This window comes from Neurospora crassa, linkage group I (assembly GCF_000182925.2).
Source record: "Neurospora crassa OR74A linkage group I, whole genome shotgun sequence".
Classification (NCBI taxonomy): domain Eukaryota; kingdom Fungi; phylum Ascomycota; class Sordariomycetes; order Sordariales; family Sordariaceae; genus Neurospora; species Neurospora crassa.
The window spans coordinates 4,350,132-4,375,775 of NC_026501.1; the positions used below are offsets into that span (position 1 = coordinate 4,350,132).

A 25,644-nucleotide genomic window follows, 5' to 3' on the forward strand; every position below is an offset into this window, starting at 1 on the left:
CTATACGGCGTAGGGTTTCTAGCCTTTTTAAAATATACTTGGCTAAAAGGATAAGGAATAACCCGCCGCCGCTATTATTACTACTACTTTAAAGAAGATTAGCGAGTAGAAAATATATAGACTCTTAGGTAGTCCGCTCCTTTTAATAAATATTACGAGCTCTAGCTATAAATGAAAATGTTGTAATTGCTATATCGGTGTAGGATAGTAAAGATATTTTTCCTTTATTTATACTCCCTTTTGAAGTCCGTAAAAAGATTTTAAGATATATATTAGTATTTGATAAGCCTGTCTATATAAAGCGCCTTTAAATTGAATAAGTCCGTTCTATTGCTATAGTACCTACGGATAAGGATATTAGAGTAATAGTAATAAAAGTAAAGAGGAATATATTAATAAAATAATTATTTTACGAATATTCCGTTAAATACTAGTAGAGGGCAATTTACTTCTTTATTCGTAGAATTAATTTATTTATTTATTGCGAAACCCTATTTATATTAATATAGATTTTACTTTTATATTTAAGGAAGTGTAGAAGTCCCTGAAGAAAATTAAAGGTTATAATAAATGTAAATATAAAGCAGATAGTTAATATAGTTTATATAAAATTAATATTGTAAAGTATAGATACTTACTACGATATTTAAGTATCGAATTGGAGCCGAATAAGTAAGTACTCGATATCTTAACTAGCTCCGATAGAAGGGGTAGGTACTTATTTACTAGCTAAATAGTAAATAGAAAGACCTTAAGAATTTTCCTTTAGGGATAGGGGTATAGTAGTCTTTATTATATAATATTTAACGATAACCCCTAACGGACCTGTTAGGTAGGTAGGTTATTAGGAATTGAAATTAGAGTTATAAAGCGTTGCTAGTATTAATTAGTATACGGTAGTTAGTAAGGGTTTTTCTTTATTCGCGACTGTAGTAAAGTCTGTTAAATCCGATTAATTACCTTTGTAAGGAGAAGTACCGGAAGCCTAATATTTTAAATACTACGTATTGTATTAATAATATTACTATATATAGTATATTTGATAATAGTAACGTATAATAATATTATTAATTTAATTAATATAGCGGCTGCCCGGGAGGGATTGCTGTATAATAATAGTAATAAACTTTCTAATTTTAAAGAAGTTAGTAATAATAAGTACCCCTAATTACCGGGTTATAATAATACTATTTATTTTATATTTTTTACTACCTCTTTTATTAGGGAGGAGGAATTATTAGGGCTACCTATTATTAGTATTATATTCTCGAATTTTATATTTAATAGTATTAACTAATTGTTAATTGCTATATTAATTCTAATTGAAGGGATGGGTTGGGGTAAGCGGGTAGTATCCCTACTAAACGATTAACCTATAGCTAAGAAGAAGAGAATTACCTTTTCGAACTTATATAATGAAATATTCGTTAATATAAAGCGTAGAGCGAATATGCTAGGTTGTGTAGAGTTATTTAATACCTAAGAGAATTAAATAAATTTAATACCTATTAACGGTAATAGTTAGTACTTTAAGATTTTTAATAATAGCGAGGGGTATATTAAGAGGGGTAATAGAAATAATAAGGAACTTACACTACTTACTGTAATAATATAGGTAACCCTAATAGTATAGTGCTATATAATATTAAATTCCGATTTGATTCCCGGTATTACTTTTATACCTTTTAATAGTACCCCTTTAATTCCGTTATTTAATAAATAAGAAATAAGAGTAATTGAGATTTTTAGGCAATCTATAATTGCTACTATTATATTACTAAGGAGAGTCCTAGGTGTAGGTAATTTATTTATAGCTATTATAGACTTCTAAAAGATATTTAAGGAGTAGTTGGAAAAGGGTAATATAATAAAATATATTAAGAAATTAGTAAAGGAGCTACTAATTACTAGTATATAGATGAGTTTCGGCGAGGAAATTAAAGAAATATATATAAAAAAGTAGATTAGTAATTTGGAAGCTTATAATTTACGGAGGTTATAATATATATTAACTTTTTTATATATTATTTATATATTCCTTCGTTAATTTTAAGTTATATGTATATAGAGACCTTACTAAAAGGATATACGTCTTTTATTTTATAAAGAATTACTTTACTAGACCCTTTCTATACTAACTATTTTTATTCTTATTAGAGTAAGGGGACTTCGGTTATTTTTATTCTTATTAGAATAAGGGGACTTTACTATCTTTACTCTTATTAAAATAAAGGGACTTTACTACTTTTATTCTAATTAGAGTAAAGAGACTTTACTTTTTCTATTCTTACTAAAATAAAAAGAGGATAGTATTAGAATAATAGGAGTAAAGTAGTAATTAAAATAATTTCCGTCTATGCTTATAAATATTAGGATTTAATTTTAGTTGGAGGAAAGAGGACCTAATCCAAACCTAATATTTATTATACTTCAATTATCGACCCCTGTGTATAGGACGCTAGGTAGAGTGTAATAGTATAATAGGGGCTAAGATTGTAATAATATATAGGGCCGCCCCCAAAGGATCTACGACCGGAATAAGTAAAGTAGTACTATTTCTACTATATACTATATTATTAATATAAATGTTTTTACGTTTATTACTTAGAATAATATTAGTAACCGAAAATAGTTTAATATATTTAGCAACGAAGTTGGGACTGTATTAATCTAAGTACTTCTAATTTTATAAGAGGGGTATACTTTCTATTATATCTACTATAATACGTACGGATACGCCTCTACCGACTATTAAGCGTATAATTTACTAAGATATTTTAAGTAGGATAAGAATAGAGTATAGTAATTAGAAATTAATATTTAATATTATAAATATAAATATAATATATTCTATAAAAAAGCCTTCGAGGTGAAATAAGAATAAGCCTACCTTATTTATAAATATAGGGGTACTGAACTTCTTCGGTTTTAGGGGTATTTATTTAGTTCGATTAAGGTAATAATTATATTTATTATAGTAGGTACTCCGTAAGTGATTCTAGCGGTCGATATAACCTTATAGTACTTTAAGTAGGGCTTTGCGGAAATATATTACGTTAGTAATAATATATATATTAGGATAGCTATTAATTAAATTGGTTTATTACTTTTCGTTCCGCTTCGTTTATTTTTTTAATTGGAGGTTCTAGAGTAGGAATATATTATAGACGGGGTCTTTTGCGGATTGTATATTCGTAGTCCGGTTTAGTAATTAAAATTATATAACTTTAAATAGGGTATTTATTATAAAGGACGAATTAGATTTATATATACGCGAGGGGTCGGTAGGTTATATTGCTAGTACGGACGGTTTAACGAATTTGAACCTAAGTTAGTTAAAGTACTAGTAGGGTGTAAAGAAGTAAGTGAAGCTATATTTACTATTATAAATAATGTAGCTAAAATGCTACTATAAATTTGAAATATCCTTAGATTTAACCTAACTATATTGTACAATACGTATTATATTAGGGATATTTATTCCTATTCCTAATATTATTATAGATATAATAATACAATATTGGGATTCGGGGGTAATAAATTGATAATAGAGGTAATTTTAATCTATAGGGCGGATATATAAATAGTATACTTAGATAGTTAAATATATATTAGATCGATTATAGAGACTATATTTAATTAAAGAGCGGATAAGATACTTCTTCGCTTTGCTAATTAAATCCTTATTATTAATATAAATAATTATTTTCGGGATAATACTATTAGAAGTAAGGCCGAAGAGGAATTTAAAACGTTTAAAGTTTTATATTTTAAATTTAAGGATAAAATTAAAGACGATACTAATATTAGGCCGGTCGATAGAGGTATAAATAATTTAAAGCGAATTTACTAATTGTTTAAGTAGATAGAAGTTAGCGTATTCTTATATATATACTTCCAATTCCTTAATTAATATAATTATATATCCGAACTATAGGATTAAAAAGGGTAGGGTCCGCCGGAATTAATAAAGATCGGAGAAATAAGTACGGAAATCGTACTATTAGTAAATAGTATAAAGTTTGTTAATAGTAATAAATACTATCCGAGTAGCGAATTCTAGAGTACGAAGGAGTTTGAGAAATTGGTAATAGAAGGTTTATTTGGGTCCGAGGAGAATATATATAAAATATCCCGAATGTATATAATTTTATAATATATTAGTCTAAATATATTAATTACTTATTAAAATAAATAAAGTAAGTTTATATATTTTATAGAGGTTTTGATTAATTAATAGGGGTTTAGCGCTAGGATATATTGTAATAACGTTCTTTTATTCTTAATTAAAATAAGTGAGAGGTATAATTTATAATATAATTTGTGTAGGAAGAATAACTAATATTGCCTAAAGTATAATACTTTTACTAAACCTAATTATAATAATTAGAATTATATTACCGTATTAGTAAATAATATAATAAATATATTTAATTTACTTAGGGTAAGGCTAATATAGGGCTTAATTAAACGCTAATTGAACGGTTAGGTTAAATAAAAGTCGAATAATAGTATATATAAACCGAGTTTGAAGTTATTTATAATTGTCTAAATTCATATATTCGATAATCGTAGCAATATATTACTATATAATTATATTTAATATAGGTAACGTAATAAGGTCGGAATAGGTTTTAAAGTATTAGATAAAAGTAAAAATTTCGTTGAAGGTATAATCTGTTTAGGCTATTATTTTAGCTAAGTTTTAAACGATTTGGATTAAAGTTAGTAGAAATACAATACCTATTTCTTGAGTAATAATTATTATAGCCGACGAAAGTAACCCCTTAGTAGATAATTAATAGTTAATATAAATAATAATAGAAAAAAAAAAAAATGTTTATGGAAGTTCGTACTTGTACTATATCTAATAAGTGAGCCGTTTCTAAATGCAATTTATTATTATTAAGATATTTGTAAGTATTTGTAGATTTCTGGTCTTTGTTGAGGCCGATTTGTATGTGTACAACTGCAGCCGACGACGTTTTCGCGCAAAACCGTAACAGACCTCCTCTTACAAAAGTTCGAGGAGAGGAGACCTATATAATTGTGGGGCGGGTCCGCTGAAGCTTGTCGTTGGAGGTCATGTGATAGAGACTAACATAGAATGATGTCTTGGTCGCATTGTGAAAGCCATATGATAATTTCCAGTTGATTCATTGAAAAACGTCTTGTCTTTGGACAGGAGGAACCTGTAGTTGTATTTTAGAGGTAAGTATTTCTCCTCCTTAGAAAGGTTCGTTAGCGTGGGACTTTACAACACACTCCTCGTAATCAACCACCGTTCCACCACTTCTCATGTGCAAGAAGTTGGTATCAACTACTAAGTTGCGTTTTGGAGGCTTTACAAACTCTACTTGATTTTTCATATTGAATGTCCTTGTCACGTTGTTTTTCTGTAAGACTTTGTAGACCCTGTCACAAGAACTGCGCTAACAAACCTTTATGGATTGTATGTTGTCGATTCTGCTGTATCAATAGATGGCGGCGGTTGATCTTGGTGGCTTTGATCTAATTGATATTGAAGAAGACTTGCATCATGGATATTGAAGATGGACATGTGTTCTTCCACATCCATTATGTGTGTTTAACAAACAAACTGTCCAACCATCAGGGCGGCTAGGCCATGAGCTTGGCTTCCTCTTATTGCAGGGGCTGAAGACTATGATCAGTGTTCTGAAGCTTCTAGCAAAGATTGCCACCTACCGAGTAGCTCCAGCGTCCTCTCATTCAAGACCAGGACACCTGGGGTGGTCAAGAAAAGGAGGATCGTCAGGAATCACTCCGCCAGTTGATCCAGTTTATCGTGGGGCCCCTACGAGAGTACGTCTAGTTGGTCTGCCATCTCCGTTGATAATGCTAAAAGTTTAGTAGCCGATGGTAGGTTACCAGCGATGTTCTGCTACACGCCACCACAGTGAACCATTAAAGGTTCATGGGTACCGTAGCCATCCTCGATATGAGTTGACATCTGGAGGTCGAGATGCCATTTCTGCCATAGGTTACCACCTATCATCCAGAAAATGTATCGTCATTAGCATCATCTTAGGTAGGGATCGAGATGGCGTGCCGTGGGGTACCCCATAGTCGTTCATTAAGTGCAGACCCCCATGACCTCTATCTCCGTTGAGGACCAGGTTTGAGCGGGTGCTAGAATGGTGAAACAACGGAGGGGAGACAAGGAGATTTGACCCCCTTTAAATTGCGAACATCACCACATCACCCGCAACATTATTCGGCTCTGGCTTAGACAAGGGGCAAAAGAATCGCCCAGTTCGCCCAGCGAACCAACTCCGCGTCAGTCTTCCGTAGCGCCGGATCAGAGCCAAGAGATAACCATCTCAAGCAGGGGGGGTTGGTCAATTAGCTTTCTGTTGCGCAATCGGCCGAAGACTGCAAGCCAAAACATGTTTGTACTTTGTCCCACATCCGGTAATTTTTCTGTAACTAGTGCCCTTGGCCGGGCTGAGAGGGGGATTTTGAAAGAAAAAAAAAATCAGTCAGCAAAACGGTTTCGGGAGAAGTTGAAGGTCTCCCTCAAATTCCCCAAGTTGCTGCCCCCAAGCGCTTGATGAGTTGGATTGGAACGTTGTCATTAGCTCCTGCGTTCTGTTGCAGAGCCGTCAGGTACACTACCTACAGTACAGCCCCAGGATTGTCGAGGAAGAAAAAAAAAAAAAAGCCGAGAGTTGAAGGGGTCCAATGCCCAATGCGCTTGTACTGCCCGCCGGTACCGTGAAGGCTGCAAGGCACCCAACGAAAGCAGGTCAAGTCCACGCCCGACATCCCTGTTCAACATTAGCGTCTGCTCCCCCTTTCCATGCTTTGAAAAATTTAAGTCTAAAGACGGTGAAGGCATTCAGGAAAAGGATTGGGCCTTCCGCGAGCCGTTATCAGAACGTGTTAAGGATTCCCGCTCTAGGTGAAATTGCATGCCATCACCGTCCAGGTGTCGCAATTAGTCGCAACCACCCTGGACCGTAGTGTACTGTGTACCTAGACTCCAAGAAATAGACAGGGGTCGCAGTGAACAGGCCCTGGGTGGTGCCCTGCATGTGTCGGGGCAATCTTGGCGTGGGTAGCTGTTGAAAAGTTGGCCGCTAAAACAGAGAAAAAAAATGTTGTTGACGGAGAAAGCCCCTAGAATATCTGGGGACGGCCGGGGGGTCGCGATGAATTTGGGGAGGATGGAAGGTTTAAACACGCTTGTCCACGCTGGCCATTTAGTGGACGGGCAGGGCTGTTCTTCATCTGAAAGTGATTTTTAGCCCACGGTCACTGGAATTTTTCCATAGCTGAAACGGTCAAGAGATTCACTCTCCTAGTGAAACAATCTGCGTTGAGTTGTCTCTGAAGATCTCGTTTGTTACCTCTTCTTCCCGTCCACCAAGACACCGACGCATAATCCAAGCAACCGTTAGGTAATCGAGCGCGGCGAGCGATCCACTGAACGACATCTGCCCGGCATACAGCCGAAGGGAATCCGGGCATCTTCAAGCAACAGCTGCCCGGCTGGGTTCAAGGTTGGCATATCGTGTCCAGGTGCCGCTTCTGCAGCACCCGCCTACCATCCAGAGCCACCACAGGCGCCGGGTCTCTTCCTCCAACAGCAGCCTGCGCGCCCTGCACCCCAACCCGAAACTCGGACGTCTCCAAGACACACCGGGTCCTTGGTCCCCTTTGTCCCATCCCCATCCGTCCACATCCCCTTCTTGGACGACCAGATCCTCTCGGTTGTACCGCACGAGCACATTCAGTATTCGACAGTACACGCAGTCTGCCTTCTTTGGGTAGAGCCTAACTACCACGGACACCCATCCGACCGTACGCAGCGCAGCCACCAAGGCCAGCCAGCCCACCGTAACCACCAACCGCTACGTACCGACGTACCGTATCTCGAGTCAGGCGGCCCTCCGTTGCAACGTGGATTCAGCCGTCACTTTGTCAGTCCGTCCGTCAGCCTCTGGCTTGGGCCCTTGAGCCTCCACGGCAAGGAAGCCCAGCTACCCCCCTACACCCCTGCGCGATATCACCAGAGGGCCCATAGTGCCACCTGGTGAAGTCGCAAATCCGCAAAGCTGGCGACCCTTTCCCCCAACGGCAACGGGACCTCGTCCTCCTACAGCGACCCTCCGGCCCGCTCCCATCACCGAAGACGGTCGTCCGCCGTTAACCCTCCCAGCGAACTCCGATTGGACAATCGCCGATCTCCCTCGGGCCTCCTCCTTGGGGTTGAGCCCCATCACGGCAACTACGACCCCAACAGCCTCTCGCCCATCCCGGGTACGTGTTCTTCCCCTGTTGTCTTTTTGCCCTGTCCCACGCCCGTGACTGCCACCAGCGGTCTCACGGCCGCCGTCTCACTTTCACCCGTCTGGCCGCTGGGCACTTGTCCGATGTCATCCGCGTGTTACTGACTGTCGCTTGGTCCTTCCGTCTGCTCTAGGCACCCCGATCACTGCAATGTCGCTGTCCCGCAGTCCTTCTCCCGTTCCCGGTGGTGGCTGGGCAAGTCCAGGCCTTACAAACAACCTCAGCCCGAGCGGTCGATCGAGTCCTACCAAGGCCTACGCCGGATCCAACGGGACGCCCGTCATGTGGGAAAGGCAAAAAAACATGGGCGGCGCCGCATACCAGTCCTTCTCGACACAGAACCAGGGCTTCTTTAGCCGCCACATGCGTCGGATATCAAGTTCGCTGCCCCGATTCAAGGCCGACAACACCCATGGCGCCGAGAGAGAGAAGATTGGCCAAGGTCGATGGAACATGCCACGACTCGGCAGGATACGAGGCATCACGGGGAGGATGAGCAGGAGGACCAAGATGCTGCTAGCCTTTGCCCTCTTGTTCCTGCTCGGATACATCATCTTTTACAGCACTCGTGAGTCTTTGCAACCCCCCACCTTGGATCGATCATACAGTGACCTGACACCCTGGAAAGCTCTGGTTTACTACTACCGAAGAACATCATGGCTTGGTGGGGGTCAAAAGTTTGTCATCATTCTAGCTGCCAACGTTGGCGGTGGTGTCATGGAGTGGAAGGGCGCCAGGGAATGGGCAATCGAGAGGGACTCGATTCGCAACAAGAAGAAATACGTTGCCAAGTGGGGATACGATCTCGAGATTGTCGACATGAGCACAAAGAAACGCTATGCGCATGAATGGCGCGAGAGCTGGGAAAAGGTTGATTTCATCCGCTCCACTCTGCGAAAGTATCCCAAGGCAGAATGGTAAGTTCCCACTCTGTCGCTTCCTGGATGTGATCCGTGGCTGATTTTCTCCCAGGGTTTGGTGGCTTGACCTCAACACCTTCATTATGGAGCCATCGAAGTCTCTGCAGGACCATATTTTCGACCACATCGAGGATGTCACCTACCGCGACATCAATGAGTACAATCCGTTGAACATCTCTCACCCCCCGGCCGACCCTTACCTCGACGAACTCTCGAAAAGTCCGATTGGAGATGGCAACCCGAACTCGATTCACCTCATGTTGTCGCAGGATTGCTCTGGATTCAATTTGGGTTCCTTCTTCATGCGCCGCGGCACTTGGACGGATCATTTACTTGATGTTTGGTGGGATCCTGTGGCATACGAACAGAAGCACATGGAGTGGGAACACAAGGAGCAAGATGCCTTGGAGCAGCTTTACACTGCGCAACCTTGGATTCGGAAGAGTACGGCCTTCCTTCCGCAGCGCATGATCAACAGTTTCCCTACAGGCGCCTGCTCTGAAAAGGGCACTGATCCGCGCATACATTACGACCAGAAGGATCGGGATTTCCTGGTCAACATGGCCGGATGTGAATGGGGCCGAGACTGCTGGGGTGAGATGTACAACTTCCGCGAGCTGAGCTATCACCTCAACCGGTCGTTGTGGGAACGATTCAAGGAGGACCTCCTTTGCTGGATCTGGTTCAAGTTGACCGGAAAGAAGGTCAAGTTCTAAAACACATCACCTACAGTCTTGAAACCCTGATGCGAACGACACGATACTCACGACGTTTCTATTCGATCGCTCGAAGTTAATGTTGTGTTGAGCCCTCCACGGTACGCCGCCAGCAACTAGAGGCGGTTTGGCCGACAAATGGCGACACTACGTCTATAATCAAGTTACTTTCCATGTTGTCTTTATATAATTCTGTATACCCCAATTTTGTATACGCCTATTACATCAAAATGAGGGATGTTTGAGAAAGGAGGTTCTCTATTTCATTGCTGGAAAAAGAAAATATTCATGATAATGTTTGGTTCCCCGATCGGAAATGGCGGGGCCCTTTTCTCTTCTCGATTCTGTTCCCATTGCACTTCGAGTCACTCACCTGAGTCCTACTAGCCGGTGGGCAATTTGAATTATGGGGTGTGGCTTCTCATCTTAGACTTATGTATGGGGACGAATAATGATTGTCATGTCCAACGCCAAGTCTTCCTTGTGTTTCTATTCCGAAGTCTTCACGCAGGCTGGGTGAAGGGAAAGTGGTGGCACCAAGAGTTACGTACGGACTTTACTGTGGCTACACATATATCGCATTTGTACAAAGTAGACGAACATACGTCAGCAGCTGTCACTCCTAGGTATGGCAAAGGGATCGAGCATCAGCGACGTGTAGTAGAGGCATATCAAGGCGCATTGGCTCAATCTATAAACAGCACTTGCTGTCTCTTACATGGGTGAATGGGCTCAGCGAACAGGAACCAGACAGATACGGCATGCAAGTTTGTTACTTGATGCCTTCCACGAGCCTCGAGTTGACTTACAAAGCCGTCTGAAGAGAGTAGATAACACCATGACCCTGTCAAATCGGGCGCACCAACCGCTGGAAGCAAGTTGACGCGAGATTTGGACCTCTTTTCGGGTTTGAGCTCCGCTGGCAATACTGTGTGATGAGTGTTGCCTGCATGGTTTAGACACTGACCATCTGCAGGTACGTCTTTCGCAGACAACATTGCCAGGAAGGTATCACAGGAAGATTGGACAAAATACGGTCATCAAGAAGGACAATGCACGTCTGACAGGCTTACGAACGAGTTAGTCCTTCCCGACTGCTTTCTCGTACCTACTCGAATCGCCCAGGCACCATCCACTACTGTGGCTGGCTTGGAAGAGATCATCATTGACTAAGGCTGCCTCAATGTTAGAGATGCATCCTGGTGATCTTACAGAGGGCAGAATAAATGCGAGAGGCGGGGTCTTGGAATACACAAGATCAAGCAGAACAACAGCCTATCCATAACTTCCTAAAGTCTTCACCAATGTCAAACATCATGGCATTTCTCTGTTGTGAACTTTGGTGCCGTGTAAGTCTGTGATTCTAGACCACGGTGGCCGACCTTGGGGGAAGGTGCTCCTTGGGAGGCTGGGTAGATGTGGTTTGCTGCGGTTTGCTGCGGTCTGCGTGTACATGGAGAGTGCGTAAGTGCTGAGAATACCTAGAGACTCAAGATTCTATGCCGAATCAATCACCTTACTTTGATATAGAAGAACATCGGTCCGCCCGTTGAGAATGCTTCACGGATCTGTGTCCCAGTGTTCATCACGAAATTTCGCTTCGCGGGGATGGTACATGAGTATCAAGCGGTAGCATAGAGCTCAGCGATGAAGCGATCGATTCCCGGTAGGTACCTGAAAGGAAAGCTTGCTTCGTTTTTGGATGTCAGTTTTCACTTATGGGTGTCTCGATAAGATAGTCAGTGGCTCTATTCATCACATTATACGAGTAGGTAGACCAGTCACTCATGGACAAACTCCAAACGTTGAACAAGAAGTTCATGTCTGCTTGTATACGGTTGAAGTATGCATGCATTCGCTATTGACCTCTTCGCGAGCATATATCAGTATGTATAAGCACACCTGGTCGGTGTTTTCTTGTCCAGCATCCTCAGCATCTCGTAAGGTTTTGTATTGTTCTCATCCTTTTGTATTGGGCGTAGGAAAGCTTATGCTGTTGAGTGGTTTTATGATGTTTCTGGGAATGACTCGAGTGGTGGTGGTGGTGGTGGTGGGAACAAAGAGAAAGATGGAGGAGGAGGAGGAGGAGGAGGAGGAGGAGGAGGAGGAGGAGGAGGAGGAGGAGGAGGAGGAGGAGGAGGAGGAGGAGGAGGAGGAGGAGGAGGATGAAGTAGGCTTCATCAAAGTCTGGTATTTCCTGCGCGGATCCGGGTTCGCGACGAAATTAGCCAGAAATACAACGACTATCACTAGAGGCATTACATTTTCTTCATCTTCCTTTCCAACTAACACGGCCGCGCATGGCGTTGTTTCCGCTGTACCGAGAGCAGACTCGCCAGATTTCGGAATACCGCTGACTGCATCCCTATTTGACCTGGGGTGTTCGCTCCGGTACCATTTACAAGCACCACAGTGTTGTATTTAACATGCATTCTTGTGAAGATTGGACAGGTGCGGTATTGGATGAGCATGTGACGTGTAAGGGGTTGGCGAAAAAGTGCGAGGATCATATGGGAGCGAATTCGGGCCATTTCAAGGAAGCGTGTTGGGTGGTTAATTCGATGAAGGATTATCATCGGCATGTTAGGAAGTAAATTAGATGAGAGGGAATGAATTATGAAGGATATGTTTCGCTTTGACATCGATTTGAAAAGGCAAGGAAGAGGGCTGAGGAATTAATATATTGGATAGATCTGGTTCGAACTCGGCTGGCCTTCCGGTTACATGACACCCATTTGTTCTCTGTTATATGTTCTCTAGAGCCTGATCTCAAATACTCTTACCTTTACCCCATTACCCTGCCCCATACTGTTGATATATATAATTGAATGACATGGAGATGGTCCCAATCATAGGCATAGTGCGCCTCCCTGTACGTCCTTCGAGTGCCCTTTGACCATCTTCGCATCCAGATACTTATCCACTCGACTTGCAACATACCACATATACGAGACCCTGAGATGTCACACTCCTCACACGATCAAGGCTGTGAAATGGTAGCTCTCCTCCACATTTCGTAATATCGTATATTCCATCCACAGAGCCACCTTACTGTTGCTACACTTCGGCAAGTGCCTTCGCAAACCGGCCCCAGGTCAACGATCTCGAAATTTGGATAAATTTATCTCCAAGACGATGTGACGCTCTTCTCTGCAAGATATGATCTGGTAAAAGTTCCAACAAGCGCTCTTGAAGATGTTTCAGCTTCTCTGGACTCTCAATCTCGTTTATGAACTTCCATATGAAGAGCCACTCGGCTTTGGGCGGTCTTGCTTTGTATGCATCGTTGTGTTTCTTGAAGAGCAACCTCATGTCTTGAATGTTTGCTCTGACAGGAGGGGTTTCCATGTCTGCAACGGGGGCTTTCTGCTTCGTGGTGCCGGGCTGCTTGGTCGTGGCAGATGGTCGTTTCTCTCGAGCGGGAAGCGCTTTCTTAGCTGCGGCGAGAGGCAGCCTGTTCGTGCCATCAAGATGTTGCTGATTTGAGCTGATCGCAGGTAAGTCGATTTTCCTTCGCTTTGGGTTTGCTCTCTTCTCGACAGAGGGTTCCGAACCCGTGAGATCAAGTGCCGGTGGTAACTCTTTTCTTTTCTGCGCTGCTCTGGTCTTGGAAACTGCCTGAACTAGCTGGCTTGGGTTGCTTTTGTTGGCCGTATTTTGGGGCGATCTCCAAGGCAGATGGGTTTGGGGCGCTACGACTGTCAGATATTGAGCCGGCTACGGAAGGAATATGACAACCTACCTGCTTCAATAAGTGGCACGTTCGAGCCGCTCGTAGCTGTGGTCGGCCGGTCCATAAGTCCCATGAGGTCCGCGCGACGAGAGTGGAGCTGTCTCAATAATTCCAAGACCTCATGGGAAAGTCCTTGATATGGTGCCAAAGTCTTCTCCATTTCATTTTGGAAAGAGGAGAGTCTCTCATTCGTCTGCGTCTGTTGTTGCTGCAAATTCCCGATCTTCCCCTGCAGGACTTCGAGTGCCTCAAGGAGGGACATGTTCTGTTGTTGGACGCTTTTCAACCCCCTCATAGCTCCGTCATACTTTAGTCCCAGATCTGTTTTCAGCCTCGAGACCTTGTCGTCGAGATTGGACAGTGCATAGCCTGCTTGTTCCTTGTTCTGCCTGACATTGGTTTCTAGTGCGGAAAGCCGGCTTGGAATAGGCTTGAGGTCTCGAAGGGTACTAAAAATCTGATCGTGTGTGGCTCTAAATTCGTTGACGGATGCTGCGCTGGCTTTCTCTTGACTGGCATGATTCTGCTGAATGGAGGTAATGGAGGCTTTGAGCTGGTCGATCTTCTCGAACACGGTCTGCTTCAGATTGTCGACGATATGGGTCTGATACTGGGCGCTCAAATAGCCGGTCCATCCGTCAGGCGGATGCTCGTCGATTTCGTCTAAATATTCCTGGTCAAGATCTGCTTCCGGATCGGGCTCAAGTGGTGACGAAGCCCGAGAGGGTTGTGTCGAAGGCTGCGAGGCTTGGGAAGATAGCAGTGATGACTGTGAGCTGTTGTTGGTACTGGTTGTTTTTTGGCTAAAGAAGGGCGAGGTCAATTGCGATGCCGAAGCCATTGGCATCAGAGAGTGGCTTTGTGCGATGTCGAAGTCGATGTTGACGGTCCATGTTTCGAGCGCTGGCCCGACTGGTATGGGGAGGAGACGGACGCATAGAACTCGACCCAGATCATCCCCTCCCGTTTAACCACACAGAGACTGTGCATCCACATATGGAAATCTCCATCTCTTGTGTAAGGTTTTGCCTAGGAAGCTGCGACTCTAGCTGCCAGTCACCGATACATATGGCAGGTGCGACATAGTGGTGGGGTGCACCCTCTTCTTTTCTTCTTTCCCCCCTCCCTATCCAGCATTTCCCACCCTCCTATCCTTTATTTTCCCACAACGACAGATGGCCAGAGCTGTCATACCAATCATCCATCCTAAGGACGTGATCATCTCTTGGTACTTGGCTTCGAGGTTTCGGGGGTTCCAGTCCATCACTTAACTAGCCTTCCCAAACATACTCCTGCTTCTCGCCCTCCAACAGCCCCCTCAACGCCATCCCATAATCCCCCGCATTCGGCGTCCTCAACAGCGTGTGAATGTGAAACTTGGCCGGCTCCTTGTTCGTCAAAAACACACCACTATGGTGATCGAACTCAGCAATCACCACAGGGCTCTGAATCCGATAGTAAAAGGCATCATCGTTGCCAAACTCGCCAATCCAGCAAAAATACGTCTCCTTATCGAACCATTCCCTGATCTGGCCTAAGCGGATCTCCCTAGCTTGCGCGGGCAGATAAAGCAGGTACTGCTCCAATATTTGCTCCACCAACCTTTTCTGCTCTTCGGTGAAGCCAGCAACGGAAACCCCCTCGTACGGAACCACGCGGTTGTCCCGGTACGCGCCGCACAAATGTCGCTGGTCGTCGTGATTCCATCTCCCCTTGGGCATGGCCGGGTCGCGCAGGAGCTTGTACACCTGAGCTTGCCTCTGCTGCTCAGCCGAGAGGCTCTGCATCAGTTGCAACCCCAGCTTCTCTTCCTCCTGGAGGATACGGGTGCCCTTGTATGGCCCGGCGTCGATCAGGTTCGGCTCTGCGCCGGTGAACCAAGGCGAGATGACCACTTGGGTTTTGTATAGGAACACGTTCAAACACAGATGGTGGCCATAAAACGAAAAGCCCCATGGCTGGGAAGTGGAAGGGCCGGAGGCGGTTTGGAAGAGTACAAAGTTGTAACTGAACTCGTTGCAGACGCGCGGGGCTTGGACTAGGTCCCCCAGGAAGCCGTTGATGCGCATGGCGCCAAGGGCTTTGGCGTAACCTTCGGGTGAGAGCGTGGACTGTAGCACGGCGAGGACGGCGTCCCGGGTGGCGGAAGGGACCTCATCGAGGCGGATCCCTTTGTTGCTGAGCAAGAATTCGGGGTTGGACCAGGTGCGCCATTCTGGTGAGTCGATGTGGTAGGTCACTGCTGAGCGCTGTTGGGGGGAGAGGAGGGAGAGGAGATTGGTGGTGGCAGAGACGATGGAGTCGATGGGCATGCCCTCGTCTTGGAGGGTAAAGAGATTGGGGCGGACAGTTCCTGTATTTTTTTTTCATGCAAAAGTTGTGAGTAAATGAATGGACGAGACGTGTTAAGTGGGGATGGAGGGGGTAAGTGATCTAACCGTCGTTGGTAATCCCCTTGAAGGGATCTTGGAAGAGCTTTCTCCAGTGCAAGTAGAGGCCGTGTAGCCATGGAGGATTTCCTCCCTTGAGGAACTCCTTTGCGTATTCATGGGCATCTTGCTTTTGCATAGTTGTAAAGCGTGGGATGTTCAGGTCTGGGAGGTATTGGCGATACTTGGCGCCATGGCCGCTGTCACTGACCATCTTGGTGGTGATACTTTATAACCTTGACGCTTGAGAGTGAGAAGGAAGTGTTGAAGTTAAGGATAGATGGCACTGGTCCGTGATACATCGATTGTTGATAATGTCAACGGCTTGAAGAGGAGAAACGTTTTGAGTCACCACAGACGATCCTCCCCCGATGGGAAGATGTCTTCATTTAAACCTATCACCCCCAACCAAAAAAAACATTGTGCCTGGCCCATGGGGGCGGTTGAGTTGTCACCGAACCATACTATGTCCCGTCTTGGTGAAACCTTGACCCGGTTGGTGTGGAAATAGGAAATATTAGCGGACAATATCACCTCCCCCGCACTCAACCGCCCCATAAATTGCCCCTTATCCCGGGCTTCTTACCCCGTACTGTACACTACAAGAACCATTTCCTCGGCATGGAGAAATTTCACCACAACGGTTATGGCTAGAGGCCTTCCGACGACTGCTGGCATTGCCCACGTTTTCCTATTCTCTGAATCTTCATATCTCCTCAGGGAGCGAAAACATGGCCGAATTGTCCTGCTGCAGTCACTTATCATGATCTGGTCAGGGGCAGCGTACCTGATATTCCTTGTCCCAAACCGAATACGTCGAGGACCACGATTGACCCTGGGACTATGCGAGACACATGGAGATGCCTACGATGAACAAAAACCCGTGATTTTCATTTCCCTCACAAAAACACACCTAGCATATCCTATCCTGATTTATCCTGCTCACATCCCTCACAGCCATCCCTTCTCGGCTGGCAACCCCATCCTCATCAAATCACTTTCTCTTCATACTATGAAACGCCCTTTCTTGGAACCCCAAGTCCAGTACTTACAACAATAGCACCATAAAGGACCGGGTATGCATCCTATTCACCATCCCTCCGTAGCCCCTTCCCCGCCCGTAGTCTTAGGAACCAACGCCCACCACGCACCACACGCACACTTCCTCTGCTGCGCCATCACAAACGTGAACCCAGCCCTGTAATGATTACCAGGGAAATCCTCCATGACCGCTGTGCACCGGACACATCTCCGCCACTGATTGCTGGTGTTTTCAGCAGTGCCGTTGTTGTTGGTGTTCCCTCCTCCTCCTCCTCCTCCTCCTACTCCTCCGTTGGCGGCATTCACACCCACAGCGGCGGCATTATTCCCACCAGCTGTTTTTGCGTTCCCACTGCTACCGCCGCCGCCGCCGCCCGCCGGGGTGGAAACCCCCTTGAGGTTCGGGGTGGATCCGGTGCCGAGCTCGATCTTGATGGAAATCCCGCCACCTGGTGCGAGAGTGCTTTGGCTGGGTGTTTGACCTTCACCCGTACCAGTGATACCTCCTCGTTTACCATCATCTTCACCACCAGCAGCAGCAGCAGCAGCAGCAGCAGCAGCAGCAGTAGCAGTAGCAGCACTACCACCGCCGCTGCCGCCGCCTCCGCCACGGGCATCCCCTGATGAAGTAGGAAATTGTATCTCCCGCTTTGTAAACACATCAATGTACTTGCGCCTAGCCTTCCTAGCCGCCAAGATCCTCGGATTCTCTTCAATCTCCAGCACCTCATAGTTGGCAAAATACAGCTTAGCCGGGTCGACATGGCTCTTGAACACCGGCAAAGTTTGGGTGAAGAACTTGAGGAGCACCTCGCGGAAGCAAGGCGGGGGGTTAGCGCCCAGGAGCATGTCAAGTTCGCAGTGGGCCTGTGCTTTCTTAATAAACTGGTCTTCGGCATTTTGTTGCTGTTGCGGTTGATTTTTGTTTTGTTGGGGGGATGGATGCTGTTGTTGCGGTTGGTTGTTGCCAGATTGGCGCCGAGAGAGGCTCGCTTGGTAGGCTGTGCGCACGTCCTGGGCGAAACCCTGCAGGACCTCATTAAGTTCCTGAACTTTGATCAGAGATGAACTGGTGGCGCGTTGCATCTTTCGGTAGGCAAAGTAGAGGCTGTCGGGAAGGACTTTGCCGCCGCCGCCGCTACCGTCGTTGTTTTCGGTCTTGAGACGACTGGCTTCCCAGTAGCGAATCGCACGGTTGCTCATGCCTTCGAGGTGGGCTAATCTGCGGCAGGCGGCCATGATAAAGCCACGAGCTGAGGAGCAGCAGAGGAGATGCAGGGATACATCGCCGCGGGCCCGGAGGAAGTTGGCCAGGTCGGGAAACCTTTTTTGCTCTTTCAAGATGCTTATGAAGGCCGGGTTGTCGGCGAGGTCGAAGAGGCAGTCAACCATCCACCCTATAAGAGTATGCGCCCATGTGACGCAGCCAACCAAGACCTCGACGACCTCTGCCTCGTCCAGTGGACTGATCCCGAGGCTCTTGGGAGCGTTGAGCGAAAGGCTCACGAGAACGATGAAGTTTCGCATCTGGAGTATGAGAAAAGATAACTTTCCTTCAAATGGCCGGGGCCGGAACTCGCCGCGGAAGCCCATGTGGTTGAGGATGCTAAGAGATATTTGGAAGAGAGGGCTTCGAACCAATGAATCATAATGGCCCTCGTCGGAAAAGTCGAAATTCAGCTTAAGCAGGTTGACTAAATCTTTGACCCAAGAGGCCGCGAATTCTACGTACACGTATCAGTATATGGCTGTCTGAGTCGAGGAACTCCAGATATGATCTTACGTGGATTATCGCTGTAGGGACGAGCCAGCGCCAAGATATCATCAAAATTTATCGATGTAGTGACGGCCGAGGATAAAGCAAGAGTCAGGGCTGCCATGACAGCGCTTTGCTGGGCTACTGGGTGTTAGCAAAGAACATTCAATAACCATTTTGAAGGTTAGAACCCACCGCTTTGTAACGCAGTACTGGCATCTGTCAAAGTATATCGCATGCTGTTCCATTTTATATCCCAGTCTTCGGATATTTGCGCATAAGAGCAATTCGTCGGCGAGAAGGCAACCTGGAGACCTGGTCAAAGAGGAGTGAGTGGTTAGCGGCGGTGGATGAGTGTTCAAGGACAGTAAAGAGGCGTACATGGCGTGTCGTTGACGTATTGGAACCCTACGTCATGCGGGCTGAGAACACGGTGAACATTTTGCTCGTTGAATAACTCCATCATAGTAACCCTATCGCGATACTGTATGGTGCCATCGCTGAAGGCAAAGCATACTACCTTGCCTAGATACATGACCTGAACAGAAACCACGATTTTGGGTATCACAACCGCGTCCAGTTTACGTAGGCGGGTCATGGACTATATGTCAAGTTAGCGGCTTAGACTAAGATTTTGTCATGGTTTAAGACGTCTTACATTAGGATTCGTCATACCGTTTCCGGTGTTCAATTGGGCAAAGGCCGGGTGCAAAGTCTGTGGCTGCTCGCTCACGACTTCCCACCGATCAATGACACTAGTAGGTTCCTGCTCGTACAGAGACGCGCCTTCCGCTGGTAAGTGAGAGCGTACCGTGAGGACAACGGGGTTATGATGTGCCTGTAGGTTCTTGTCTTTGGGAATCGATGGCAGGAATTCGATATGGGACAGTTGAGACATGGAGTCATCCAGCACTGCATCGTTGGAATCGTGCTGGAGCAAAGGTGCGACGGCGACATGTTGCTCTGAAATAGATGCGGTTATAGCTGCGTTTTGTGGGTGTGCCTGCTTCTCGGCAGGCTTGTCGTTTCCCCATGAGATCGTGGCTTTGACAATCCGCAATTGCTTGGAGGCTGTGGCAAGGGCTATCAAGAGAGCATTTTTGTCATTGCAAAGAGCGGCATGGGTAATTAGATCGTCCGAGGAAGTGATGCTTTCTAGCTCAATGGCAGTCTCCTCCAGGCGAGTGTTGTTGTTCTGAAACATCAGTCTGAGAAGACCGTTTGTGGTGATGGAGACCAGGGCACTTTTGTTTGTATTAGGATGGTTAGGGCCTGTAGGCTTTGTGTACGAGCTCTCATACTTGTACAGCCCATCCCCGGGGGTTTTAGCATCTTCGGGCTGAACCCATACTGCAGGCCCGTACATGACGCTTAACTGTCTTGGATTGAGCAAAGGGAGCCAGTAACAACCGACAACCGCATGAAGGTCGTCGACAGGGTCGGCATCCCACTTCCGGGTGATGAAGGGGCGGTTTAGATGGATGGTGAGGCTGAGGATGGTGATGCGGCCGACAGCGTCAACGACAGCGAGCTCGGGAGTCGGGGTGGTGGTGGACCAGGCCAGATGAACAATAGGACCAGCCGTCGTATGCATAGGGATAATAGCAGGACCATAAAGGTATGGTTCGCTCAACTCCCAGCCGGCATCCTCTGGACGGCACCTTAGGAAGCGAAACTCGACCGAGCGGCCATCCTTGGTAATGGAGGCAATGGTACCCTGTCGTGACCATGCAATGGCCTGGTGGCACCCATGGGTTCTCAGATCATCCAGCCGTTGGCGTAGGTGCTTGGACGGCATCGGCCTCGGGGCAGACAAGCCATCCAAGGCGGTGTCCACCATGACAGAATCGCCAAAGAGATCAACATCAACATCGTCGAGGTTCATGGCCGTATCCATGGCGTTCATCTGATCATGGTGTTGGACGTCGATGGAGCCCCCATCCAAGAGCTGGATGGGTATGTCGTGGCCGCTCATTGCTGTGAACTTTCCTTCCAGGCTTGGGGGCTTATGGACCCAGGGAGTCTCTTGACTCTTAATTCGCCAAGCTTGCCGTGGTCACCGTAGACCATACCCTCGCGCCAAATCCGATGCCCGACCGTGAAAGACGTCTATTGTGTGCTGAGGGCTCGAATCCGGTGATGCCAAGTCGTTCGAGTTGGGACGTCTCCAAGAATGGGAGGCAGTGATGAGGATGCTAAGCGCCGTGTAGAATTATCCACCAAGGTCTATCCAATTGCCGTTTATATACTGTAGTCTAGTCGCGCCGACACAATGCTGATCAGGTCGGAAGCCTTAGAGACTCGATGAAAAGAGACTTGATGCTGGTTGAGAACTTGAGTTGGATGGCGTTTGTATGTGCAGTGTGCAGGAACTGAGACAACGGCTGACCACTGCAACTGAATAGATGTTGTATATGTGTGTAGTGAGTAAACGATATTCTTAATCTCCCAATTATTCAAACAGTCGGGCTTTTTGAGCAAGACGGGGTGAAACTGAGTTATTCAAGAAGATGCAATACAGTGTCGTTGAGTGCCGAACGAAGCTCCAGTCCCCGTTTCGGTGATCGCGACAGCTGAGCTCGCGACGGTACGATAGTACTTACAGTCACATTGAGTGCAGTACCTACCTAGGCACTATTTCTCCACCCACTACTGCACTGCAACTCCGTCGTTCAAGTTCAAGTTGTGTGCAACAACTGAACGAACTGAAGTTGTACTTACACAGTATGGCCCGTGCGTGCAGAGTGGTGTAACGCCTCGTAAGGCCTGCCGTTCGTTACCGAAGATAGCACAAGCCCTCTCCAGCCACGTATGGCTTGCGCTCTGGGTTCTTGGCTTGTATCCTGGAGCTGTTAAGGTAGCGCGGTCCCTGATCTGTGGTCCGGGGGGGCGGGAGGGCGGCACTAAGACGGGAGCTGCAGGTGGGTCCGCCCCGTGGATTGTGTTTCCCGGCAACCGCGCGGTGACAAGCCCCGGCCTTCTTCGTTCCTTTGTTGTGTGGAGCCGCCTTGTTTTCTCTGGGCGCTACTTTTTGCCTGAATTGCGGTCTCGAGAGTTGAACACTCTCCATTCTCCTATCCTTCTTGAGCGCAGTGTGAACACGCAATGAAAGCCCAAACCCAATGTTCTCAGTTGTATACTTTCTGTACCGACGGACCTGAGTCTTTCATGTCCGGATCTTTTACTTATTATGTACCTGCTCCTCAATAGCGCCATGCCTCGAGGGTCTGCCATGATCAACGACAATAAACCAGTTTTTCCTCTGCTCTCTGTGGAGATGTACCATGTACCTCCCTGACAAAAGAGGTGAAGCATTCTTTCAATTTCAATGGTACTTATGTGAGAGTCGTCGTTGCCCAACCAACAGCTGTTGATGTCTTCTTTGTCTCTTGCACATTCTCAGAGGAATAGGTGCACAAGGCTGGAGTCCAGCTCTGTTAGTTAATAACCTCCATGTCCCAGAATCCGGCTGGTCCAATCGTGTTGCCCGCTAGAATCTCCTTGCGCACATGCAAGCCTGCCCGCAATCTGTAATCGTCTAGGTACTCTTCCCGTCGCTCGGATGACCTACCGTCTGCATAGAACGCTGCCAATTCATTCCTCCACCAACAGCAGCCAAGGACTTTTACCTAGTGTGCAGGTGGATACGTACTTGTACACTACGCAAACCGCGACCTTCGCGCCTCACCATTGAACTCAGGTCTTGCTCCGATTTTCAATTCCTGTTCAAGCAAGGTGTCTGTCTGCCACTGCAGCCGGCACAAGTGCAACTTATTTTATTCTTAACATTGTTAGCAACCGTCCGGGGCACGGCTCAGCACCATAAGATCGATCCTTTTACCAAGTTGCAGGACCTCAACTCGAGCTCTCCAATTTCGTCCATCTTTTCAAGTCAAGACATCGACTTACCAAGCCAACTCAGCTGCCTCTCCTTTGTCCATCCCATTGAGACGACCGCGACAACAACAACCTGAATCGACTTGAAGAAGAGCCTCTCCCGATTCAGCCATGACATAGCACCGCGAAGACCAAACCTTTAACCCACAAACCGCAAACGCTTTTTTTCCGTCACCACCCGCTCGTCCGCCCAACACTAGTCACGCTCAGATACTGCAGGGCAGCTGGAGAAGACGTAGCAGCAATTGAATCTGCAGTGGGACACGCGCCTTCAAAGGCAGCAGCTATGGACTGCTTGCGACCGAAACCGTCCGACTCCTCCTCGTCAGGCTCTCTTCCCTCCTCTCCTCTCTCAGTTCTCTCTCAGTCGCCTTCTCTGCCTCCTACGCCTTTGCTGCTCGATGCCTCGAACCGCTATCCCTCCCCTAGTTCCAGCTCGATACCCTCTGGCAGTGCTTCCCCCATGAAGGGGCCCGATTCAGATTCGGCCCAGGAGATCCAGGTCCGCACAGATGGACCTCCTCCGACGAAGCGTCGCCGCACCGCCGCACCGCCAAGGCCCCGTACCACAGACCGGATCGATCTTGAAAATCGTGTGGAAGAGGCCGATGAGAACCTCGACAGGTTATTGACGGCTCTGCGGAGAAAGAAGAAGATTGTCGTCATTGCCGGTGCTGGCATATCCGTCTCAGCTGGGAGTATGTCATTCCCTTACACTCCTCCTCCCCCTTTTTTATCCCCCCTCACTTTCCCTTCAATATCTCCGCATCTTGGATAGTCCATGACGCGCCATTTTCTTCCCAGACCTTGCTGACACGCTTTTTAGTCCCCGATTTCCGCTCGTCAACCGGTCTCTTCGCGACGCTACGAGGTCAGCACAAGCTGAAGGCTTCCGGAAAACACCTTTTCGACGCGTCTGTGTACAAGCACGATGACTCTACTGAGTCCTTCCACACCATGGTGCGCGAACTGGCGCAATTGACGTCACAGGCGAAGCCTACACCATTTCATCACATGCTAGCCTCCATGGCTGAGGAGGGACGACTACTACGACTCTACACCCAAAATATAGATACGCTAGATACCCAGATGCCACCATTAGCCACCAACGTCCCTCTGAACGCGAAGGGTCCGTGGCCAGTTACCGTCCAGCTGCACGGTGGGTTGGAGAAGATGGTATGCACAAAGTGCAGTCACCTGGAGCCCTTCAATGCCGAGCTTTTCGAAGGCTCTGAAGCTCCTCTGTGCGCAAAGTGCAAGGAACAGGATGAGGTACGCACAACATTTGCCGGCAAACGGAGTCACGGCATTGGCAGGCTACGGCCTAGAATTGTGTTGTACAACGAGTACAACCCTGACGAGGAGGCCATCGGAAACGTTTCAAAAGCGGATTTGAAGAGGGTTCCGGACGCAGTCATCGTTGTCGGCACAACTCTGAAGATTCCTGGCGTTCGGAGGCTCGTCAAGGAGATGTGTCAGCTGACCAGGAGCCGTCGGGATGGTATCACAGCCTGGATCAACATTGACCCAGAGCCTCAAGGAGCGGAATTTAAAGATTGCTGGGACTACGTCATCAGGGGGAAATGCGACGATGTAGCTGAGCTGGTAAATCTACCTAGATGGGATCAGCAGGATATAGGGGATCCTACAACATGGCTGGTGGATGAGAAGAAGGAAAAGAGGCTAGAGGCTACGCTCAGCAAGAGCAGGGTTGATGTACTCCTTCAACGCAAGCGCAAGTCACCTTTGTCAGACGACGAGGACGAAAAGTTGCTTGCGAAGGTGTTGACACAGAAACAAGGCGGGATTCCGACACCAAGCGCGAGCCCCAAGCCCCGTGCCACTCTTCCTGCGCGGAAACCGACGACCAAGGCCACAGCGAAGCAGAGCATTCTTAACTTTGGCAAAACCACGTCCTCCAAAGAGACGACCCCTGTCAGCGCCGCGATCACCACTGGGCGCAAACCCTTGCCTGGCTCTGCTCCTCAGCGTAAGCCGCGGCAGACGAAGAAGAAGGAGGTTGTTAAACCACAGAACGCCATCAACCGTAGCTTCAAGGCCACAAAAGCTGTGGCTGCTCCAGGGAAGGAAAACGCGAAACAGATTCCCTTTGACCCGGACACGTCTTCGGATCTGTCCTCGCCGCCTCGAGATTTCGACAAGGACGTGCCCACAGTGCTTCCGTCCCTGCGGCCAACGGCGGTGAAAGTTCCTCGCCCAACCATGACTACGAGAAGCAGGTCTAGGACACCTAGTGTCGGCTCAAGCCAGTCGGGAGCACCGGGCTCGGGGCGGGACATGACGCTGACTATCTCGCCCAAGTCGAAGCCTCGGGGTATAGGGCATCTGATCGACTAAGGCTTGGACCAAAACGGCAGTGGGGTGAAACATGATTGATTTTGGGTCATAGAGGGTAAAATATGTGAGGGGGTTCGGCAGTCTTGACCATCAAAAACATGAGAGTGGTTTGGGGCACATGGTTTGGCAAGGTCAGGCAAAAGGCACATGGGCGATCTTTACGTCTTCAAGTATCCGGTCTCTCCCCGTCGATGTACAATAGCGATGGACAAGGTCACGGATAGCGGATGGTCGGTTTTGGTTGGGTGGTTGATTATAGATGGGTTCGGTTTCTCTTCGTTTTCTTCCTTTCTTCTAGGAGGTATATATTAAGAGGACGGGCAAAATACTAAGCAAAGTCACAACACATCATTGTAGGCGTATCTTCAATATCGTACAATAGTAGAAATATATATAAAAGAGAATTTTTTTTACAACGTAGTTTCGTTTATAATATAATTGTGCGTTAATTATATTTTTGCAAATTGGTATCTAGCTACTT

At 46.9% G+C, this 25,644-nt stretch overlaps 6 protein-coding genes across 6 annotated transcripts; 3 read left to right on the forward strand and 3 right to left on the reverse strand.

The window, feature by feature from the left end:
• Positions 1–7,251: 7,251 nt before the first annotated feature.
• Positions 7,252–10,710, forward strand: NCU03055 (alpha-1,6-mannosyltransferase subunit). Its single transcript, XM_958602.2, has 4 exons — positions 7,252–8,283; positions 8,447–8,881; positions 8,942–9,230; positions 9,286–10,710. Exons 2-4 carry the CDS (start codon positions 8,464–8,466, stop codon positions 9,947–9,949), a joined length of 1,371 nt encoding a protein of 456 aa, XP_963695.2. The 5' UTR covers positions 7,252–8,283; positions 8,447–8,463; the 3' UTR covers positions 9,950–10,710.
• A 1,307-nt stretch (positions 10,711–12,017) lies between these two features.
• Positions 12,018–12,374, forward strand: NCU10601 (hypothetical protein; the record flags this gene model as incomplete). Its single annotated transcript, XM_001728329.1, has 1 exon — positions 12,018–12,374. One exon carries the CDS (start codon positions 12,018–12,020, stop codon positions 12,372–12,374), a length of 357 nt encoding a protein of 118 aa, XP_001728381.1.
• Positions 12,375–13,257: 883 nt separating this feature from the next.
• NCU03056 (hypothetical protein) lies at positions 13,258–14,523 on the reverse strand (the record flags this gene model as incomplete). Its single annotated transcript, XM_958615.1, has 2 exons — positions 13,258–13,403; positions 13,692–14,523. 2 exons carry the CDS (start codon positions 14,521–14,523, stop codon positions 13,258–13,260), a joined length of 978 nt encoding a protein of 325 aa, XP_963708.1.
• A 430-nt stretch (positions 14,524–14,953) lies between these two features.
• NCU03057 (hypothetical protein) lies at positions 14,954–16,475 on the reverse strand (the record flags this gene model as incomplete). Its single annotated transcript, XM_958616.2, has 2 exons — positions 16,121–16,475; positions 14,954–16,035 (listed from the first exon to the last, which is right to left on the reverse strand). The coding sequence occupies exons 1-2, from the start codon at positions 16,323–16,325 to the stop codon at positions 14,954–14,956; spliced, it is 1,287 nt and encodes a 428-aa protein (XP_963709.1). The 5' UTR covers positions 16,326–16,475.
• A 517-nt stretch (positions 16,476–16,992) lies between these two features.
• On the reverse strand, positions 16,993–21,564 carry NCU03058 (hypothetical protein). Its single transcript, XM_958617.2, has 5 exons — positions 19,567–21,564; positions 19,290–19,509; positions 19,104–19,223; positions 18,936–19,049; positions 16,993–18,876 (listed from the first exon to the last, which is right to left on the reverse strand). The coding sequence occupies exons 1-5, from the start codon at positions 20,881–20,883 to the stop codon at positions 17,201–17,203; spliced, it is 3,447 nt and encodes a 1,148-aa protein (XP_963710.1). The 5' UTR covers positions 20,884–21,564; the 3' UTR covers positions 16,993–17,200.
• A 906-nt stretch (positions 21,565–22,470) lies between these two features.
• On the forward strand, positions 22,471–25,574 carry nst-3 (Neurospora sir two-3). The gene is made up of 2 exons (XM_958618.3): positions 22,471–23,503; positions 23,632–25,574. Exons 1-2 carry the CDS (start codon positions 23,092–23,094, stop codon positions 25,161–25,163), a joined length of 1,944 nt encoding a protein of 647 aa, XP_963711.3. The 5' UTR covers positions 22,471–23,091; the 3' UTR covers positions 25,164–25,574.
• Positions 25,575–25,644: the final 70 nt, after the last annotated feature.

Excerpts from the sequence above, each read along its gene's own strand:
- NCU03055 (XM_958602.2), top strand. The coding sequence starts at position 8,464 with ATGTCGCTGTCCCGCAGTCCTTCTCCCGTTCCCGGTGGTGGCTGGGCA. Across the intron at positions 8,882-8,941 it reads CATCATCTTTTACAGCACTC|CTCTGGTTTACTACTACCGA; the intron begins GTGAGTCTTTGC and ends CACCCTGGAAAG. Across the intron at positions 9,231-9,285 it reads AAGTATCCCAAGGCAGAATG|GGTTTGGTGGCTTGACCTCA; the intron begins GTAAGTTCCCAC and ends ATTTTCTCCCAG.
- NCU03058 (XM_958617.2), bottom strand. The coding sequence starts at position 20,883 with ATGAGCGGCCACGACATACCCATCCAGCTCTTGGATGGGGGCTCCATC. Across the intron at positions 19,510-19,566 it reads ACGGTATGACGAATCCTAAT|TCCATGACCCGCCTACGTAA; the intron begins GTAAGACGTCTT and ends CTTGACATATAG. Across the intron at positions 18,877-18,935 it reads TCCCTACAGCGATAATCCAC|AATTCGCGGCCTCTTGGGTC; the intron begins GTAAGATCATAT and ends ACGTGTACGTAG.
- nst-3 (XM_958618.3), top strand. The coding sequence starts at position 23,092 with ATGGACTGCTTGCGACCGAAACCGTCCGACTCCTCCTCGTCAGGCTCT. Across the intron at positions 23,504-23,631 it reads CATATCCGTCTCAGCTGGGA|TCCCCGATTTCCGCTCGTCA; the intron begins GTATGTCATTCC and ends CACGCTTTTTAG.